At 41.8% G+C, this 21,306-nt stretch overlaps 1 protein-coding gene across 2 annotated transcripts; it reads left to right on the top strand.

Annotated features, from left to right (window-relative positions):
- Positions 1 to 805: 805 nt before the first annotated feature.
- Positions 806 to 19,152, top strand: UBXN2A (UBX domain protein 2A). 2 transcript variants are annotated; one of them, XM_062489663.1, is made up of 7 exons: positions 806 to 846; positions 4,569 to 4,622; positions 6,061 to 6,196; positions 8,007 to 8,116; positions 9,697 to 9,837; positions 14,596 to 14,760; positions 17,591 to 19,152. In XM_062489663.1, exons 2-7 carry the CDS (start codon positions 4,582 to 4,584, stop codon positions 17,862 to 17,864), a joined length of 867 nt encoding a protein of 288 aa, XP_062345647.1. In that variant the 5' UTR covers positions 806 to 846; positions 4,569 to 4,581; the 3' UTR covers positions 17,865 to 19,152. The 2 variants fall into 2 exon arrangements, with proteins under 2 accessions (XP_062345647.1, XP_062345648.1); XM_062489664.1 differs by lacking the exon at positions 806 to 846 and adding an exon at positions 1,169 to 1,211.
- Positions 19,153 to 21,306: the final 2,154 nt, after the last annotated feature.

Genomic DNA, 21,306 nt, shown 5'->3' with positions numbered 1-21,306 from the left:
AAGGGATGAGTTCACTGCTCCGTGTGTGTTCCTAAGGGCTGGCAGCTTCTCTGAGGCGCTGGCCTTGGATAGCTCCTGGCACCACCACCGGACCTCTTCGTCCCGCCGAGAGCGGCTTCTCCGAGGCCCGACATAGGGCAGGGAATTCAGCTCAATCCTCCTTCCCTCCCCGAGGATCCCATCCCATTTTCCCGTCTGATTCACCCTCGGGAGCTCTGCTGCCCAGACAGCGCGCCGCTCTTTTGTCCTCGGTGCGAGGCCTGGGCTGAGAGCTCCTTTTCACAGATGTCAACACTCTCCCGTAATTAGCGCTCGCCGCACAATGAGCCCTTCCCGCTCTCCAAAGGGCTCAGCGCGCGCCTGCTCCCGCCGGGTGCCCAAACACAGGCACCATTCCCGACGGCTGGAGATGCCGCCGCTCGACAGACGGACACACACAGCGCGTCCTTTGTTCTGCAGTCGGGACAGAGCTGTCTTCGCCGTCTCAGGCCGGGCAGAGATGTTGATCTCTGCTGTGCTGCGCCAGCTCCTGCCTAGGCATCCCGCAGCGGCGCGGGGGTTCCGGCTCGTAAAGGCGGGCCATGGCGAGACACAAGCACCCCAGCCCTCGCCTGTCCCCGGAGTGGAATGGAGTAGAGTACAGTACAGTACAGGGCAGAGCACCCCCTGCGCACCCGCGCTTCCCCCGCGGAGCGGGTGCGGATCCTCAGGGACACCCCTCGCTCCCCCCGCGGTACCGGGCGGAGCTCTGCACGCTCCGCCCGCCGCCGCCGCGCCTGCGCCGCTCCAGGCGGGACACCGAGGAGTTCCGCGGCCGGGGCCGAGCTGGGCGCTGCGGGACGGGCGGTGAGTTCGCTGTGGGGACAGGCCGGGCACGGGCAGCGCGTTCCGCAGAGCCGGCGCTCCTGTTGGCGCTCGGACTTTACCCGCGGCCGTCCCTGGGGCGGGCGGGCTGACCCTCCCCGCTCTCCTCCGCCCCGCGGCTTTGTCCCGCTCCGATTCAGCCGCGTCCCGCAGCAGGAGCGACCCTCGGGGGGCCCGGCCCCTCCCGAGGTGCCCTGGGCGTTCCGCCTCCGCGTCGGTACCGCGGTATTGCCTCATCGCCTAAAAATACCGCCCGGCCGGCCGGCGGGGAGCGGGCCGCTCGGCGGGCGGGTCTGGCAGCGCCGGGAGGCGCGGGGCGTGTGCCCGGCCTGGCTCTCGGCGTGCGGGTGAGTTCGGGTGTCGCAGCCGCGGGGCTGTCCCAAAATAGGTTCTTTAACCTGCTATGTGTGAGGCTAATCCGCACACAGAGTCGAGCTACTTAATTTATTTGCAGTTCTGTGCAGAAAGAAGGGCTGAGTGGTAAATGGACAAAGCCAGCACGACGGTTATCAAAGCTTCTCACTATTTATACGTGTTAGCAAACAGGCATTAATGTTCATTGGCTACAAGTTTGCATAGTTACCTTACTAATGAGTATTCTGGTTTTTATTGGTTAAGTTATTCCCTTGCTTCTCATGCTAAGCAAGCCTGTGTGTTCAGTCTTTTGCTTCTTTTAGGTGGGTGGTTTTCTTGAGATGCGGGTCTGTGAGTTGCTGGTCACGATTTTGCCCTGCCAGAATAACCTTTTACCCACTTGGAAGTGATTTCAGCGCAGTTGCTGAGCTGGCTTTAGGAGTTTCTTCCTTATTGTCAGAGTTTTGCCCAATGTCCTTGTGGCCTGTAAACTGTACCTCCCATATGTCCACCATCAGTGGTATATCCTTCTTCCCAAGCTTTGTTAACCTCCCCTTCGGTCTGAGATCATTAAACACGTCAAGTTCTAAACCTTAACAAGGCAGTTCTACAGACAAGTAATTTATCTTTTCACACCTGGACAGCAGGGTTGGGGACAGGTTTCTTTCTGAGTGCACAGCTCCTTTAGCCAGCTGGAGAAGAAGCGTGAATGCCGTGGTTTGTACCTGAGCACATTAGTCACGTTCAGGCCATTAGGTTTGATGCTCATCTCAGTATTAATTTGTACTTGTCATTTCTCTGTAGCCTCCCATCTCTCTGTGGCATGGTACAGTGCAGTTTTCAGCTGTAATTCCTGTGCTGTGTAGGGACAGACTATACTGTACTGCGAGCAGCTCTCAACTGGAGAGTTTGTTCTGCCAAAGTTAATAAGGGGTTAGCAGCCTTTCAGGGGAGGGGGCTGCATGTGCTTCTGTGGGTATTTCTACCCTTCACAGCCAGGAAAGCCTCACAGTTTCTGTTTTTCTTGTGTTACTATAACTGGAAGTGTGGGCTTAGAAGTATTGACCATAAAATTACTTGCCAAAACAAATATGCCTATTGAGGACTGCCTGTTTGGAAAGCCTGGTTGTGAAAGGCTGCTGCTGGGTCAGTGGCCCATCTTCATGAGGCTGTGTGGGAATGGCCAGGAGTATCCTAACCTAAATTAATAGATGTCGCTGTGGGGGGCTGTTGGCATTTGCAGCTTCTTCTCATGTTTTAAATTTGGTTTCTGGAGGTGGTAATTCAGTTCTGAGGAACTTTTTGCCGCTGACGCAAAAATTACACACCAAAATGCTTAATATTTTAAACAGCAGCTAGGGATATCTGTCAGAAGTTGGTGAGAGGAGGTGGTTTGTGCTGGCTGGGTTAACATGTTGAGCTGAAGGGCTTTCAGTGCATTCTCATTGCTATGTCCTAATGGCTTTTGGCCGTAATAAACATTAATATGCTGTGTAGGATAATTCTTCACCTAGAGAGATTAACACAAACATTTCTTCTAAGTGTAATTGCTGTTGTACTTTACAAGGAACAGCAGCTTTCACAGCTGACCAGTTTTGAATACCATTCATGCACATTTGAGGCCAGCCTAATGTAGCCAAAGAGCTAATTTGAAGAGCTGCTTCATTGTGTCTGTTTCTTTCTAACAGCTCTGATGACAAGTCAGAGAGGATCAACAAAAGCAGATGGCAGGAGGTGGCTCTTGTTGCTTTGGGGAGTAGCCTACTGGAGTGAAAGATTAGAAGATAAGCCCATTAACACAAACCACAAAGAATTACTTTGGGCTAAACATAAAAAAACACTATGTGCCAAAGTGTGTTAAACTGAATTTCAGAGAAGTTTGAAAAAAGAACACGTTTTAAGCATTCCAGTTTCATTCTGCTCACTTGATACTGAGAGTTCTTTTTTTTCCCAAGTTCAGTACATAGTTCCAAGAGCAGCAAACAGATATGCATATAACATCATCATGTACCAGCACAGGCTTGCCTGATAGATGTAGGGCTCTGGGAGAGCATTTGTAGGGGGAAAAAAAAAAAAAAAAAGACTATGCCTCATCTTGTGTGACATGTCAAAGGTGTGCAAAATATGTTTTGACTTAATGCTTAACAGCACCAGTTAAATTTAAGGTTGACCGTTGTAGGTTTTTTTGGAGGCTTATATGTTTTCCTACAGAATGTGTCTCACATGGATTTTAACTTTCAAGTTGAAAGAATACCAGTACTCAAGTCCCAAGGAGCATGAATTAGTACTGCGTGTGGTGGTTTTGTTTGTTTGTTTTTATTAGTGCTGCAGTGAATGTCATTTCCCCCTAAATTCCACATCTTGTTAAATTAGATCTCAAAATCACTTAAAATTCATTTTAGTGCTGCTATGCATACTGCTTTGTTCAGGAGTAATGTCTGTCACTGCTTAGTCTGATGCTCTCTAAAAGACACAATGTCATAACTTAGTCCTGGACCTGCCAGGAGCAGACCATCATTTGTGTAAACAGTGATTGTCAGGGATAACTCTCTGAACACAGTTGCAACTTAAAATTTCGGTTTTCCTGTGGGGTTTTTCAATTTTAGAGTAATTTTATCTTTAAGGGTGTTTTTGGAAGTTTCTAGCTTTTAGTGACTTTCTGTGACTTTCTTTTGAGAGCATTCAAAAGTGACTGTAATGAGATCAGTGTGGGATTCCTCATTTCTTTTGACTCAGCAGACTAATCCTCTATCATATTTAGTACTCACAAATCCAAGATTTTCATGCCAGCTGACAGTAGACCAGAAATGATAATTCACAGTTTCCAAGTTGTTGCAACAATGTCTTGAGGTAAGGTGGGAAGGGCAGCCTGACAGATCTTGCCCCTTTTAAGTAATGCTCAGTTAAGGTGAAGGTCACTCAAATGCCTGCAGTGGCAGTGCAGTTTTTCTGCAACCATCTCATAATGCTGTGTAAAATCAGGGAAGTTTAAACCATGCCACTCAGGAAAGGAATGTGATATTTTTCCTTCCCTTTACAGAAGTATGGGCATCTATTTTCACATCACACTGTTAATATTGCAAAATGTATATTTGTAAAAAAGTAACCTTGCTCCTGAACGTCTGGAACAGATGCGTGGTTCATGTGTCATTAAATTAGAAACTGCAGGAAAACAAAGAACCATCTGGAGACTTGGTGGGGGGGGAGTTGAGGTTTCTGGTTAAATGTATTATCAACACAGGAAAAAAGTATAAAGAGTAAAAAATATAAAGCTTCAGCTACAAAAGGAGACAAAGTGTGATAAGCATTTGTTTTATTTTGGCTTTAAACCATTTTCTTTTTGTAATTAGGGGAAGCACCAGAATGAAAGACATGGACAATATCAAAACTGTAAAGAAAGAATGGTAGGTGTCAGTTCTCCCCATTTTTTGTCTTCCTTTCCCACTTCTGTTTGTGTGTCCTGTCATTACTTTTCAAACTTTTTGTTAAATTCTAAAATACAGTATTTTTACTGCATTTGTCTGTTCCATATATACTGAAAGTTTCAAAAAAATCCTGTTGTTTTGCTGAAAGATTTTTCTTATACCTGAAATGTTTCTTAGGTGCAAGAAGCTGTGCAAATATTTTTATTTAAAATGGCAAGGCGGCCTTTCAAATTGCTAACTCACTGTGCAGCTCTGCATGTGATATGGAGGGGTTTGCTTTTCCAGTTCTGTTTCTGAGGTGAAGCATACTGAATACCTGCATTAATGCTTCATGTTTCTTTTGTTGTATTAGAAAACTAAAATGGGGACAGCATACTTTTAAAATTTCTTCTTTAAAGTTGTTGAGGTTTCCTTTTGTTTAAGATGTTAATCTCCAGGGATTCTTAGTGTTGCATAGGTGAACTGCAAACAATTCAATTTTATGCAAATATATCTGATTACCATTCCAGTAAATACTGCTGCTCTTGAATTCAATGCAGAGTTTTATGTATAATTGGATATTTTTTCCAAGAGCTGGGATTTTTATTTTATTAATTGCTTAAAATAGACTTTTCTGAATCTCCTGAAGGAGTAACTCCTGCAATGTTTACAAAAAGCTGCATAATCTTCTTACTATGCAAAGAACCTTTACTGAGATAATAATTCAGATTGCATATTTCTGCATTTTGATTGGTGAAAATCTAACAGAAACAGCTGTCACATATACAGTGTTCTATAAAAAGAAGTGGTTGGCGCATCTTTTTTAATACCTTGGCAGTCTCCACAGTGTTGAAAGCTTCTATTGTATTTCTTCAGTGTGCTCCAGTGGTGTTGAGTTGCTTGAGTTTCCCTAATGCACTTTCCAAAACAGTGTTGGTGGTTCTGGGATGGTGCTAGGATTGGGGAGGTTTAAATTGGGGTGGAGGAGTAAATCCTAGGGCAATATTCTTGTATTTTTTAAAACTTACAGCAAAGGAACCCAAGGTTGTATCACAGGATTGCTTTAAGGAAAGATCTTTGCTGGTGTGCAGCTAGGTGTATGATAGTTAAAGTATGAATCATCTTACTTGCATTCCTTGCTCTGATACTAAGCTTAGAAGCTTTGCATAGATTACTTCATCTTTTCTGATGACACTCTTTAGCTTGTGCTTTTGAAGTGCAAATTGTAGCAGTTGGAGATTGATAAGAAGTTTATAGAAAAGGCACAATGAGAAGTTGACCCGATGTTTTGTACTCAGTGTGTACTCAGTAAACTGAGTAAGCTGGGTGCGGGGGGAATGTGCCTTCTATACTTCTTGGTACTGAGCTTCTGAGGTACCTACTTGTCTTCTAATGTGTCCTCTGAGGAGTCATTTTTGCTTCTGTCTTTGTTCTGCAGGGTGTGTAAATCAGGGACCGATGATGAGATTTTGAACGGTACAGAACAAAACTGTGACTACTTTGTAGATAACCTATTTGAAGAAGCTCAGAAGATTGGTGCTATGTGTGTGCCCCCAACTACAGTCAAGAAACAGGTAGGCAGTGAAGAAAAAAATACTCACGTTTGTTATAACAGCACTCCAGGAGTATTGTGGAAAACAGATACTATAAGTCCAGCAGTCTTTTCCAGTACATGAGTAAAAGAACGTGCACAATTTGGAGAGCTGTAGGAACAGCCTCCCATCTCCCAGTCAGCCAGACCTTTGCTGCTTGGCTTCTGGTTCTTAGTGCTTTATAGTTGGTTTAGAGTCATTCTAGAACTGATGCTGGCTTTGGCTAATACACTTCAGCTTTATTAGTACAGAGAGTGAGGTGAGCAGGAGTTCAAGGAATGACAAGTGCTGTTACATAAGAAGTTATTTAAGGAGCTGCAGCCTTTTTATGCAGAGGCATAGCCCAAATATTTTTCATTTGGTCTTACTCATATAATTATGGTTGTAGTGGGATGTTCAGTGTGGGTTTTTGTCTCAGTGATTCTGTTCTTTTTGTGGTTTTCTGTTACTCATCAAAGACTCATAAGAGGAGGGAGAAAATGCCATGTAGAACAAAGATGACAAGAAGAAATTTGGAGTGGGCATTGCTAGAAATTACGTTCATGGATCCTTAACTGACCCTGGAAGAAATGAAATGTCCAGAGCAATATCTTGAATTGCAGTCCTGAAATAGTGTTCCATGGCATTTGTTGTGTCAGTGCTTAAATGGGAAGTTGGTGTGGAATAATTAGTCCACGTAAAATTGGCATCCTGGCTCACTGTAGAGGAACCTTCCCATAATTAGAACTCTTTCCATATGCATTGGTGCCATGAGACACAAGAGTTTCTGGTGAAATCTGATCTTGCTGAGTCCTGTCTACTTCTTTTGACAGATTACCCAACTGAAAGACAAGGAATTCTATTCAGCAGTTTGCACATGCTGTTTATTTATGTAGCAATCACCTAACAAGTCAAACTGAAAAAAAACAAAAAAACAAAAAAAAAACAACAACAAAAAAAAACCTGGTTGGGTACTATCAAGCTTCATTCAAACTAATTTTCAGCTGAGGTGAATTCAGCATTTGTGCCCTCATCTGTGGCCAGCTATCTGTCAAGACAATGCTGTAACAGGGATCAGATCTCGATAACCAAATGGTTCCTTAAATGGCATGATTCATTAATATGAAAACACAATCTCAAATACCCATCTTACAGTTGAGAGATTTCAGTAAACATTGTAAAGGTTATGAGTTGGAGTAGTGGATGATTTCTGGCAAATCTAAGCAATTACTGAGAATTTATTTTTTCATTCCCCTAACCACCAAGGTTGTGAATGCACCCAAAAAATCCAGGATAACCTAAGTGTATGGCTGTCTGAAAGTAGATTTCCTGATACTTCATTTCCTGAGTGAAAGGCTTCTGTATGTATCATCTCAATGCCTTTACTTTGAGAAAATCCTCCTGAATGATCAGAACAACATTTCACCCTAATAAATCCCCAGCTGTACTATTCTGGCAGTTGGTGTTCCAACACCAGGCATGTGTGCTCTCAAATTAGCCCTTGAAGAGTTGCAGCTGGCTGGGATAGTCCAGCTTTTTTTTTTCTCCTGCTGAATTGAAGGAGTGTTCTTGACCTAGGAAGCCAAAACTATTGGAGGAAGGTTTGTTTCTAACCCTGATTGACACAAGATACCTAGAAGTGTCACTTACCCCTTGCAGTTGCTGTGCCTGTTGGCATGGGGCCAAGGCAGATTACAGTGACCCTGCTCTCAGTATTTTTAGTCCGTGAAGTGGATGATTTATAATCACAGGGTATGTGGGTATACCAGGCTCCTTTTCATCAGTGTTATAATGAGGATTGTTATATCTGTAGGTTGATGTAATCATTAAACTTTGGAAAAATGGGTTTACGGTAAATGATGGCGAACTTCGGAGCTACGCTGATGTTGCAAACCAGCAGTTTTTGGAGTCCATTAAAAAAGGGTAAGCGAGTTTTGTGTTCTTAACCAGGCTGAGTTAATGTGCTTTGGGTAGCACTTAGCTTATGCTCTAAATTTTTTACGTGGCTTTGCTGCACTGCAGTGTCCCTGTAGGAGCACAGGCCCTGCTGGTCTTGTTCCTGCAGTGCTAATGGCTGCTGGAACATCTACAGGTTTAACACAGCTCTCAGTGGCAGTAGTTGTACAGTTTCTGATGAATAGATAAAAGCCAGTGTTGGCAGGGGGCACAGCAGGTGAACAATGGAATAAAGAATAAATCAGTGCCCAATAAGAGCTACAGATCAAATGGTATTTTGACTAATGAAGTCAATGCACAAGGGGTTGAGCATTTCTGGTTTTATGGTCTTTGTTTTCTTTTTGTTGATGAAAAGCCTTAAATGGGCACAGATGTTCTATGTAGCATCAAGCAACTCTGATCAGTCTTAAATTTCTGACATTTTTCCAAGTACAGACTTACTGTTGTGTATATATACCAGTCTTACACAAATTCCTGTGTTAATTGCCATCTTACGTTTTTTCCTATATTAAAAGTTAACATGCTTTCCTGATTTCTGCTATTGTTTGCAGTTGTTGCTTTAAAAAAAAAGGAGTTTGACCATACTAACCAGTGCTATTTTGAGCCTTTAATTTATAGTCTGTTTCCTCACCCCATACAAATGGCAAGGAGATTATAATTGTATGGATTATGTAATTTAATACCTCCTTATCAAGCATGTGAAATTCTTAAGTCATTGTATTTTTCTTTTTGCTATTTTGCTAGGCCATCAAAAATACTAATTTTACACTATTTCTCCTATATGACTGTCACCTGTGTTAGTTGTAGTAGCAATTAACTGCACTGTTTGAAGCCCTTTGTGTACATTAATCAAAAGTTTGCCACTTTTATTTCACTGTTTGCCTGTGAAGATGCTAATTATGAGGTGGTTTCTGCATAATCATTGATGGTAGAGAAGCATTTAGTACAGCCCCTGTGCCAGCTGAGCCCCACCACCCGAAATTGTACTGTCTGCATCAGAGCTCAGAGACAAAGGCATTGTGTTCTGCTTCATGCAATTAAAGCATTATCAAGGTGATGTTACTGAACTAAAGAGTGGAGCTATTAGTGATGATACAATTTTTAGAAGCTGAGATCTGTGTTTGTCACTAAATACATTGTGTCTAAACTCAGTTCTTCCTCTTTAAAACCCTTTTTGTTTTACTGTGCGGGTAAAATAATTGAACCTTTTGCAGCAGTGTGTGGCAACGCTGAACTTCCTACACATTATGTGTTTAGAGTGGTAACTGCTGAGTAAATCTGAATATCGTTCAAAAACTTGCATAATAGAGTTTTTTTATTATATACTTTTTAAATTACATACTTTCTAGTTAATTTGCAGATCAGGAACTTGAAGTTATTTGTATGTCATGCACTTAACCTAACTCTTAATAAACACTTGTGAAGTTGTTTTTTAAATGCATTATTGTTGAAAGGCCAAAAGTTGAACAGATATTAATCATTGGTCTATTTTGTATACTGAAAACAGTATAGTACTTTTTTTTTTACCTTTTGTTTATTTTCTTAAGGGAACTGCCTTTTGAGCTGCAAAAAGTTTTTGATAAGGAGGAGGTAGAAGTGAAAGTGGAAGATAAAAAAGATAAGGTGTATTTGTCATCGAAAAAGCCAATGTTTCATCCCTTTTCTGGACATGGTTACAGATTAGGAAGGTAAGTAGGCTGATGTGATCTATGACTGAGTAGCTGAAGGGAGCTATACTTACAGTGAAGGATCAAAATTCAGGTGGGAAGTGATCTCTGGAGTTTTCTAATCTAAGCTCCTGCTCAAAGCCGGGGCATCTGTGGGGACAGATGAGGTTACTCAGGCTTTTATCCAGGTGTGTTTTGAAATCCTGTAAGAGCAGAGGTTGCGCAGCCTTCCTGAGTGGTCAACTGTCTTGATGGGAAAGAATCTTTTCCTTACCTCCAGTCTGAATGCCTCTCGTTGGAATTTCTGTCCACCATAATGAGCATCACCACCTCCTGCAGACCCTGGCAGGCTGCTTTTAGGTACCCCAAAACCACCACCATCTCTTCCACAGGCTGAACAAGCTGCTCTCCTCCAGTGTCTGCTGACAGTGTGAGTGCTCCTTCCTGCAGCATCTTGTTGTCTCTCCATGAAGCTTGGGGAATAATTGGCTCCCACAATCCACTGGACTGTTGGTACAGCCGGGAAGCTCTTGGCTTTCTTTGTTCAAGGTCTCAGTATTAGCAGAACTGTTTCCAGCTGAAATGCTGTCACTCTTCTATTCTGTGATTTTAGAGAAAATAATCTCTTTTTAAGCTGTATGAGCAGCAGTTTGAGAAGAGGGGGAAGTATCACAATCCCATAAAGAGAACTGAAGAAGAAAGAGGTGATTTTGCGTTCTCTTAAAATTGTTCAGTAATTAATCATGCATGTATTGCAATAAGGCATTTTAGCATTCTACAGTGATCCGTGTCTCTTTTGCAGTTGGAGAGTATCAGCCATTCATACCAGTGCTAAAACTGGACTTGATTTGCAACCAAACAATTATTGTATTTTGGAAGGCTGTTCATTTATTTGTTCCCTGTGACTTCTGCTTACTCCAGCCACATTATCTGCTTGACATATCCCTGTCATGCAAGACTTGTGTGCCTATAAAAGCAGGCTTTGGCCTAAGGAACAGAGCATGTTCCTGTGACCAGGAGGCTACAGGAGGCATCACAGGTAGCACTGCTGAGTGAGCTGCAGGGTGGGGTTCCTAAGCTGTGGTGCAGCCTTAGATGAACAGCTTGTTTCAATTAAGTTGGAAGGGTTTGGCTGCTAAGGTCCAGAGCATGTGCTGAGGGAAAACCTGACCTGCACAGGAAGAACTGAGGTAGGGGAAGAAGATAATGTGCAGAGCAAAAGACTGATAAAGGTAGAGGGTGAGTGGTTCCAGACTAACTCAGAGAAGCAAGTATCTATTTTATGAGTTTCATCTGTTTCTGTAGTACAGTCCATTCAGTTGCTCCATGAGTAGATACAATGGGGAAAATTTTCCCTTGAGAGATGGGTGAGATGGTGCAAGACTTGCTTTTGGAGGCATGGAAATCCTGAGCAAATAGGGGTGAAGAACTTATTTTATCTACAAGTAGAGCTGTTCATAACAAAACCAGAATGATCTTCAGCGTGCTGGGTTTCTGCCTGCTAACCAGGGCTGAGTGCTAGGTTGTTCAGTCACTTCTTGTACTCTGCCATGCCTACAGCAAGTAATAATCTTGCTTCCCAGTAGGCAAGTTAGGTTTCAGAAACATGCTAATCTCTGAATTTTGGTTGACTGGTCTTGTACACTGAGACATTCTACAACTTGCTCAGCACTTTTTATCTTCTACTCTTGCTTGTCTATTCTGTGCTGTGCTACCAAAGCCTTTCCTTAAAGAAAAGTAAATATTTTTGCTGATGTTGGAAACATGAGCTGTAAGTGCTCCTACTCCAGAAAGTAGTGCTCACTTCCTGCTGTTAATAAATGTCCATTGCATGAATACACCACACTTGCAGCAGAAAAACTCTGTGGGGCAGCAACAGAGCTGGCTGAGACCTGGAACAAGTTTTAAGCTATAGAACTCCTTTTCCACAGTTGCATTTGTGTGATTAGTCAGAAGTGAGAGAGACAAATGACTGAAGAGTTTACTTCAGCCTATAGCCTAGCTAAACCTCTGCTTAGCAAATAAACTTAAAAAATTAATACTGTATACTTTGTCAGTGTTCCCAAGTAGAGGAATTTTGTAATGGATGAACCATTATGGTATGCTGACTAGTTCTCAAAATTCTTGTTGGAGGACCAAGAAATAACATGTATGTTGATATAGCTCAGACAAGCTTGATGCTCTGCCTCTTTGTTCTACAGAAGAAATAATTGAGATGCATCAAAATTTCCTAATGTACCTTATGAACCTGTGTAACTAATGGGTATACTGTTTTATCTATCATTGTCCAGCTGAATTTCATAGTTTGGGATTATGACTGGATTTGCAACCCTACTTTTCTATTGGGTTGATCTATGCATTTTTGAGACAGCCTCAGAAACATGTTAATTAAACTATTGACTGAAATCCCTTGTAGCACAGCGAGCTTGCTCTGTAACCTCATTAGGGTAAAGCATTGTGTGTCAAGCTGCTTAACCATCAGTCAGGCTAAGGCATGATACCTAACTGCTGGGCTTTTTCTTGTCAGAAAATTGACAGGATGCTCTTATGTCTCTTTGATCTCTAGTTTACATCTTCTGTTGATATTATTACAAAAGGAATAGGCCTTAAAAGGAGTTCCAATGCTTCAATCTCAGGCTAATAAGACTTAGATTCTTGGGTGTTGGCTTTAGTCGAAGCTCCCACCACTAGATGGCTTTATCTGTCAGTTCTGCAAGAGAAGGTTTTACATCTAGAAGTGCTTTAAATCTTGATGAATACAGCTGTTCTAACTTAAAGCTTCACTTAATGTATTGGCTTCAGCTTCACACATACTTGCTATTGAAGGAATCACCTCCAGTGCCTGCTGCATATGGAACTGTGACTGTGAGGGAAGTTGGTTTGGGAATGACATCAAAATCTGTGTCCATGCTAGACAGCTGTCTGAGCTACAGCTGTGACTGATGTCACCCAGCCCAGCCTGAGCCGGACACCATGGCTGAGCACCTCTGCTGTCCTGGAGCAGCTCACTCATGTGAGTTCTGCAGTGTCTGAAGCAGCAACTAAACAGGGAGACAGCAAGAGCTGGGCATTGCTGGACTGAAGCATGACTTGAATTTTTTTATTACTTTTTATTATTATTATTTTTTAAAATTTTTTTTTTATTTTTATTTTTTGCTCTGCTTGAAAAACTGCTTAATGTTATCTTGCTGGTACTCAAGCTTTTATTCCTGGTCTGGAGGGCAATTAAGTTTTTTTTCGTATTGAGGTCAAGCATGAACAGAAGCTGTTTGTGAGATAGTGAGGGAAGTGGGTGTTAGTACATCACCTGTACTAGTAATGCCCAAATATTTTACAGGTGTAAAATGCCTCTTGTAATTTGTTGCTGCCAAGTCCTTGTGGCCGAGCTGATTTCTGTGTAATGCAAAAAAGGTTTTGTACCTCTTATCTGTCTCCAGTCACAGTGAACATCTCTTATGGCTCACTTGGAAATGAGATTTCTTGATTCTCATTCTTCTTTCCGAGTTTCTATGGAAGATACATAGAAATGCCTCTATTGGCTGATATCCTAGAAGTTAGGGCAGCACTTAAATGGGCAATAAAAGTTTCTGGAATACCTCTGACTAAACTTCTGCTTAAGACTCCAGCTTTATTAGCCTGAATATATTAAGTCATTAGCTAATAATAAATTAGCTGTGACTTTTCTGCCTTACAAATAAACTAATACAGGTACAAGAGCATAAGAATGGAGTTTGTCTGCAAAGCAGGTGTGCAGTATAGTTAAGACTGTTACTCTATGGACCTTAGTTACTTCTCTCTCAAGAAACTCAGCAATTTTCTGTGCAAAGAGAGCTTTTCTGCAAACTGCCGTGTAGTGCTCATGTAGTCTGTGACCACAGCTGAGCTCAGAGGAGAAATGGAAGCTCCTTAAATCACTGCTATTGTTCTGCAAGTAAACATCTGGTTTTAGTCACAGGAGCAGAGAATGTGCCCATTGGATCAGGCCCAGTGGGGACTTAAACTGTACATGCTGAACAAGCTTAGTCATGAAAGAAGCTCTAAGCTCTAGACATTTCTTCAGAATAAAATTTTTTGCCAGCAGTTTTTTTTAATGTTTGTTTTTTTTAAAAAACCATGCACTTGGACTGAGGTCCATGTATTCCGTCAAGTCATTTTATCAATCTTTGCCCCTGTGGTTGGGTCAGCTTTGGAAAATGCCTTAGGAAAAAAATCCAACTGCTGTGTGCATAAGTCTGGATTTTTCACATTAAGTCAATTTTTCTGATAGATGAGTAATTCTTCTAAGCTGAGATAGATTATGTTGGAGTCTAAATCAAGGCTAACAACATTCAGTTAAATTGAATTACTGTAATCACATTATGCTGAAAATTAACTTTTGAGTATGCAGATTCAATACTCAACCCCCTTAAAGTTTAACCTGTGTGATTAGAGTACAAAAATGCATGAAGAATCTTCAGACAGTTTTGTCTCTTGTATATTCATATTTAATCCTCTGATATTTCAAGTTCCTTTCCATCTTATAAAAATGTTAAACACAAGCAAACTGGAATTCTTTAGCATGTTTTAGTCTTTAAATGAAAATAATGGCATATGTGTAGGAAAAATAAGGAAGAAAGAAAAAAGCTGATGTTTATGTCAGTGTTCCTATGTTTGTTAAAATAAGAAGTCATCACCATGCTCTGCTTTGGGGCAGAAGGCTCCAGAAGTAGAGGTCTGGAGGGAAGTTTGAGCTTTCATGTGTACACAGAAGCCTTAACCTCATGTGGCTTTTCTTTTCAGTGCTACTCCAAAGATAATCTCTAAAGTGGGAGATGGTCATCCAGGACCTGATAACAAAAGAAACCTGTCTTTAGTACCCTTGAATGATTTGGAGCCTATCACCAATGTCCAGATCTGGTTAGCTGATGGGGAAAGGATAATTCAGAAATTCAATGTTTCTCACAGGTAAGATTTATTTTACCACTGTCATATATATTTGCATATATTTTACCACTGTCATATATATTTGCATATATCGAACTATTTGTCCTAATACCTGTACATTTAAGTCTTTAATTTCCATGACTAATCTACCTCCTCAGTTCACTTAGCATCAAATTGCTTTTCAGTTCTATGTGGAAAACCTTTGAAATTTTGAGGAATCTTTTAGCCGGCAAGAAAAGAGCATAAGAAAAATGTGAACTGTTAAAAGTCAGCTCATAACTGAGTGTAAAGGAAAATATGAGGAAACCGTAGGAGTTATATGTAGGTTAGTGAAAGTTAAGGTGTATATATTGCTCATTACTAGAAGAAATAGCTTTTAACATGATAGGTCTCTCACAAAACAACTACATCTGGAACAAATGGCTTAGTAAAAAGCCTGCAGGTCATTGGGCAAAGGAAGCACCATAGGTGGGAGCTGAAAACAGGGACTTAGAGTTAAGTCAGAGAAACCTCTGGGGAGGGCTGGAGTCGGTGCACTGCACAGGGAGGTTCACCCCCTGCGTGTCAACATGGACAGGATGGAATGCACACACTGTGTTTAATTCTTAATTAATAAAATGTCTGGTTCCCAAAGAGGCTTAGAAATGAGGATAATGTCAGAAGGTGTCAGCACAGTGCATGTATGCAGGAGCTTTGAGCAAGTGGGATTAACACTTTACCATTAAACTGTAGAGCTACTGTATTTAGAGACCTTTCTCAAATCCAGATTTGAGAAATTACTGCAGTACTACAGTCATGTCGTGTGGAAAGGATATGTTGCCTGTGCTTCTCTGTGAAGCAATTTAAAGGTATGACAGATTTAATACAACCCAGGCTGCTGTCAAGATAAACTGTCTGTGTCTGTGGCTGGTCAGAAGGGAAAGCTCAGCTGTTGAAAGTTAATGACTGTAGTGTTTTCTTTGACTGGTACTAATTTATTACTGTTAGTGGCCTGAGAGACAGGTTGAAACACTGTTGTGATGTACTGCTGAAGGGTAAATTGCTATTTTAATTATAAATACTTCATTGAAGGGCTTCATATCTCAATTATTCCAGGTTCCACACACTTAAGTATATTCAGAAGTTTTGTGTCTTCATAGGAAATAGCAATTTGAACAGCTGCTAAGTGCTTTTGAGAGGAAAAAACCATCTGAGATAAGCAGAACAACAGATTTACTGGTGTAATGCTCTTTTTGAAGTACTGTGCAATAAATACTCTATCATAACATAGCTTCTCTCCACAAGACCAGCACATTTGTGATGTACACAGTGCTTGTGTATAACCTGATAAGAACTAGAGGGAAATCCTTTCAGAGATATCCTTAATCATGATGATCACATACACAGCACTTCTTTCAGTGCATGAGACAGCCAGCTATTTGTTAACCAAGGTGTAGATTAATAGCATGTATCACATATGTAGAATATTACCCAGTGTCTGGGTGAATTGATGATTTTTAGGTTTTTGCAGTTAGAATGTGTAGGTGCCACAATAACTACTGCCTTAGATAGGAATTGATTACTAGTGAAAGATTGGAGCAGAAGCACAGGAAGCATTACAGTGTAGGGAATTGAGACATGAGAGTGCAGCAAGTAGGAGAGCAGAGCTGTAGAAATAGCACACGTAGCTGTGTCCTGGATGGAGTTGTGCCCCCTCTTTGGCACTTACTACATTTGTGTGACCCTGGAGCATCTGGTGGTGAGCCTGGAAAAGTACTTGTTCACCCTGAAGCGGAGAGCTGGTGGCTAATTGCCTGAGTTGCTCTTGGAACCCAATGAAATTTAAAATAATGCATGTAGACACCTGTAGAAGTCAAACCAAAAATTAGTCCTGCTTGAGGTTTTTCAGGCTCTTGGCTTACAAGACCAAGCAGTGCCTCTATGTTGAGGCCTGCGTGCACAGGAATTAGTTTCAGTTTTGCTGGCTGTGTCTGTCCTGGTGAGTGTAGCTAAGGCATGGAAACTCCTGGGCACCTGTGCTGCTAAATGGATGGCATGGCCCCAAGCCAGCCAGCACTTCCTCAGTCAATACCTAGCCATCCATGGTTCATCCATAGCTCAGGTCCTGGACCATTCCCAGAGGAGGCTAAGCCTTATGAGAGACCCTGTGCATGGAGGAGAGGAAGGATGAATTTAGGAATTTGCCAGCAACCGGTCTGCCAGTTGGCCTCAGGACCAGCGAATGAACATTGACACTGTGTTATTCATACAGATGTATCTTCTCATCTTAATTTTCTAATTAAATTAGTCAATCCTGATTCTTCCACAGCAAAACTTCTGTCTTGCTCAGTTGTTGCACGGCTCTTCACAGACAGATTGAATCTGTGCCCTTGCTTTGGGAGGATGGGACTGTACTTAGACCAAGTCAATGTATCAGCTGTCTAAACAGTTTTTGTAAACCCTTTTTCTTTATTTTTATTATGGTTCCGCTACATGAACCACAGACTGGATGCATCTTTATTCTAGCTCTTGGCTACAGAACCCTCAGGTAAGAGCTCCACCAGCTGGTTAGGAAATGGTAGGTTTGTGTAAATACCATCTGAGCCACAGTGGTGCATTTGAGTGCTCAGAATAAGATACTCATCCTTGTCCCCTTGGGAGGATTCAGAGCATGCAGACCTCGGTCCTTGCCTCCCAAGTGGATCAGGCATTTCAGGATACCACCTCATCTGTATTACTCCAATTCTCTGCTGTCAGGCATTCCATGAAGTGGAATTTCATTCCTGTCCCATGGTGGCTGTATGTGTTATGTGCACGTGTGGGGATTGCAGTGCTGAAACTCTAATGCCGAGTTTTCTTACTCTCTTCTCAGAATCAGCCATGTCAGAGACTTCATAACAAAGTATCAAGGAACTGAGGGAAGTGTTCCCTTCACATTGACCACCTCCCTGCCTTTTCGAGAGCTGCAGGATGAGACACTCACACTTCAGGAAGCAAAGTTGCAAAATGCTGTTGTTGTTCAGAGACTTCGGAAAACAACAGAACCTTTCAGACTCTTAGTGATAAAAGCACCTGACAATGACTACAAAACTGCTGCTACACCTAATGGACAACTCAATAATGAGCAAAAAAAATGCTATCAATAGTACAAGATCAAATTAGGTTTTAACTGACCAAAAATTATCTGCAGGGTGAACTAGGCAAAACCAAAAATGTAACCAGCAATATGTGGATGCCCTCACATCCTCATGCACTGTGCTCTTAGAGAGCAGAATGGGTGCTCTGCTGTTGTCTGCTATAATAAACGTATTTTCAGCTAAATTGGGTGGTCAGAGTCTGGCAATGCAATGTAGCAGAGGTAACTGTACAGCAGATCATCCTTAGAATTTCCTTAGGTAGAAAGCTTCTTACTTATTTAATAACTGGGTCTAGGTGGAACAGTTCTCTGAGACTTAACTACTGATAGCACCTTTTAAGGAAAAATAGTATTTATTTTTGCACTTTGGACTAAAGTGAAATTTCACTTTCATTGTAGTGTAACTGCTGCAGTTTGCATTCTTCTCACAGTAACTCTTCAACAGCCAATACTGCAGGCAAGCTCAGATTCGAGCTCTTAACTTGAAAATCTTCAGGATGTAACTTTTATCACAATATCTGCAGTGTAATAATGTTCAGTCAAGTCTTCTCATGGTGGTAGGTGCATGTGTGAGAAGATAAAAATGAGGTAGTCTGGTGCATACTGCATATGAAGTGCCTCAAAGCAAGCTCTGAAGGAATTGTTCTTAGCAATGGTTGAAGTGGTTTCTGCTTCTTTATGGCTGCTGCGGGTGTCTTGCAGATCAGGTGATGTTAAACTACCTAGCTCATTAGCACAGGGACCCACTTGCAGCTTTGTCTCTGAAACTTCAGCTTTTTCAGCTATCACCAAGCAGGAGTAGTAGTTTAGAGTTGTTTTTATATTTTTTTTGTCTGCCTCTGTCCTGAACTGCCCAGTTGATGTAGACACTAATTGGATGTGGTCAAGTTTCAAAGATGTTGAAAATCCTTACTTGAAAACTGAAGTTTTTCTCTTCACTTTGCTCCATTTACATCCAAATCTTTTATTTTGCTATTCATGTACTCAAGGCATAAAGTTTGTCGCCAACTATTCTGTGTTTTGCTGAAAGAGAAAAGAACACAAAGACTTAATATTTTGTACTGTGTTTATTAAGCATGTGGATTTGTGAATGGAACTATAATCTCCAGGTAAGACATATCCCAGGATCTTCAACAAGTCCTGACTCCTCTGTGCTACCTGTGCCAAAGGATGGTTGCTGGGGTTGTACTTCTTTTGTGTGGTTAAGTGAAAGGTGGGTTTGTCTTTTCCTGATTTTGTCCTAAATAGAAAATTACTTCATTGGTGCAACTTGTATTGAAAAAAGAAGTGAGACTTCAGACTAGGGATGTACTGTCCTTCATTCCCAGGGATATAAAACTGGTTTGCTTCAGCATCTCTCATGGTGCGTGTGAAATGAAAGTCAGCTGGGCAGATATCTATTCAAGTGTCCTCAGAAAGCAAATCTCTGGAAACTGTGCCTTTAAACACCTTCCAGTGCTCTAATCTTCCTGTGCTACTGTGCCATTCAGGTTTATGTAGCAAGTGGTACAATTAAGTTTTCTTGACTCTTGCACTTTTATATGAAAAATGTAAATAAATGTGCAGACAAATCCATTAGTAATACTGAAAAGACAACCTACAGACACAGCTCCAGCCATCAGTTTCCAGAGCTTCTTGAACAGGGAATTTTATTAATCAGTACTTTCAAATTTGTCTTAATCTAAAACTGAGTATTAGAAAAGCACATGTGTTGACTGTAAGGTCAGCTCTTCTATCTAAAAGGTGCATGAAATGTCAAAAGTAACAGTGTACTGCTCTTCATGCATTTGCAGCACAAAAATTTGAAGAAATAAATGGTTTGAGATTGAAATTGAAGGGATTGTAAAATTCTGAAGTGAGTAAATCCATTTTGCTTGCTATTCTTTGGAAGGACCAGTAACTATTTAGTATTTCAATGTTGATTCATGTCTGCTACCAGCATTTTAGGAGATTGGACAGTTTGGTGCTTTGCTAAAACCAACTGTCTGCAGCTTTTGTGTACTTGAGTGTGCATTTGCAATTTGAAATTGTCGTGATCTCAATTGCAAAATGAGAGAAAAATCTTTGAAAAGTCTGAAGTTATGCTGGCTGCATTAATCCTGTGCTAGATTAGAAAGTGCCTTTTAAAAAAGGCAACAAACTGTGATAGAATAGCTTATTTCCTAATTTGGACTAGGTCTTTGGAATGAATAGAAGACTTTGCTAAATCTAATTGGTTTTGGTCAATTTTGTAAAGACTGATTAGCTACCTGTAGTGTCTGTAGACAGCAACTGTACATTGGTCAAACACCAGTGTAACTGGCTTGATCAGTGCTGGAATTTGTGAAACACACAAACACCATTAATTCTTATTCATTGTTTCTTCACAAGTCTCTGCAATTTTGAGTAAAACCTGTGCCTGAAGATACTTTGCAGCAAAACTAAAGCAGACAAGAGAAGAACAAAAGGGCATGTTTTCTGTAGTTTTCCCTTTGTAAAGAAACATGCAAATGCAGGTAAAAAGGATTTAATGTGTTATGAAGTCAGTGTGTAAAGACAAACAACCTAAATGTTGAATTTGAATGTTAGATTGTATGCCTTGTATTCGGCTTGGTATGTGCAATAAGTCCCTGTTTTGAAGCTCATCTGACGTCAGCCCCTAGAGACCCCGTTCAGAGAATTTTCAGTAAGGTGTGTTGAAGCCACAATCTCAGTTTTGTTGCAGGTCTGTTTTTTAGAAAAAAAAAATAATGCCTTGTTCTTTCAGAATTTTGCAAATTTGCTGCAAATATTTTTACTAAACAAGGCTGCACAGGATTTAAATGTCAGTACTTCATGGCATGGTTTGCAGTGCCTGCCCAGTACCCGCCAGGTGCCCCTGGCAGTAGCAGAGCTCTTCGAATCAGTCACGCCAAAAAGCCCTGGGTGTAGAGATTGACTAGTCATCATTTCCCCAAGACAAGCAGGTCGCAAGTCCTGTTGGCTTCGTTAAACACTCTTCTCTTAGGCTACCTCACTGTAGAAAGGATTCGTATTTCAGAATGCAATTTGTATTTCCTCCGCTGCAGAGCATGCGTGCGAGAGCACTTTCCCAGGGGCAGGGTGGTGGTGAACGCGTGTGTTCTAGGTAAGAGTGTTGGCTCGGGGGCCGCAGGATCACAGAATCGGCGAGGTTGGAAAGACCCCTGAGACCACCGACGGCCGATCACCACCTTGTCAACCAGACCACGGAAGCGAGTGCTACATCCAGTCTTTCCTTAAACAGCCCCAGGGCCGGTGCCTCCCCGGGCAGTCCCTTACACTCTCTGAGCACCCCATGGAAGAATTAGCAGCCGCTCTCCGCACCCACTCTGTGGTCTCCGTCCGGCTCACAGCGTGGTTCTACATCCTTGCATATCGCGAAACCGCGCATCCCTTCCAGGGCAGAGCTGGCGTTTAGGGGCTGGGTGAACACAGCCCCGGCCCGCTCCACC

Source organism: Cinclus cinclus, chromosome 3, assembly GCF_963662255.1.
Source record: "Cinclus cinclus chromosome 3, bCinCin1.1, whole genome shotgun sequence".
In the NCBI taxonomy this organism is placed as follows: Eukaryota; Metazoa; Chordata; class Aves; order Passeriformes; family Cinclidae; genus Cinclus; species Cinclus cinclus.
Note: the sequence above shows the minus strand (reverse complement) of the source record. Positions and strands in the feature narration are given on the sequence as shown.

What these genes read in the sequence shown, in the direction of transcription:
- UBXN2A (XM_062489663.1), top strand. Translation starts at nt 4,582, where the DNA reads ATGAAAGACATGGACAATATCAAAACTGTAAAGAAAGAATG. An exon ending in CAACTACAGTCAAGAAACAG is followed by an intron (nt 6,197 to 8,006) that starts GTAGGCAGTGAA and finishes TTATATCTGTAG; the next exon opens with GTTGATGTAATCATTAAACT. An exon ending in TTGGAGTCCATTAAAAAAGG is followed by an intron (nt 8,117 to 9,696) that starts GTAAGCGAGTTT and finishes TATTTTCTTAAG; the next exon opens with GGAACTGCCTTTTGAGCTGC.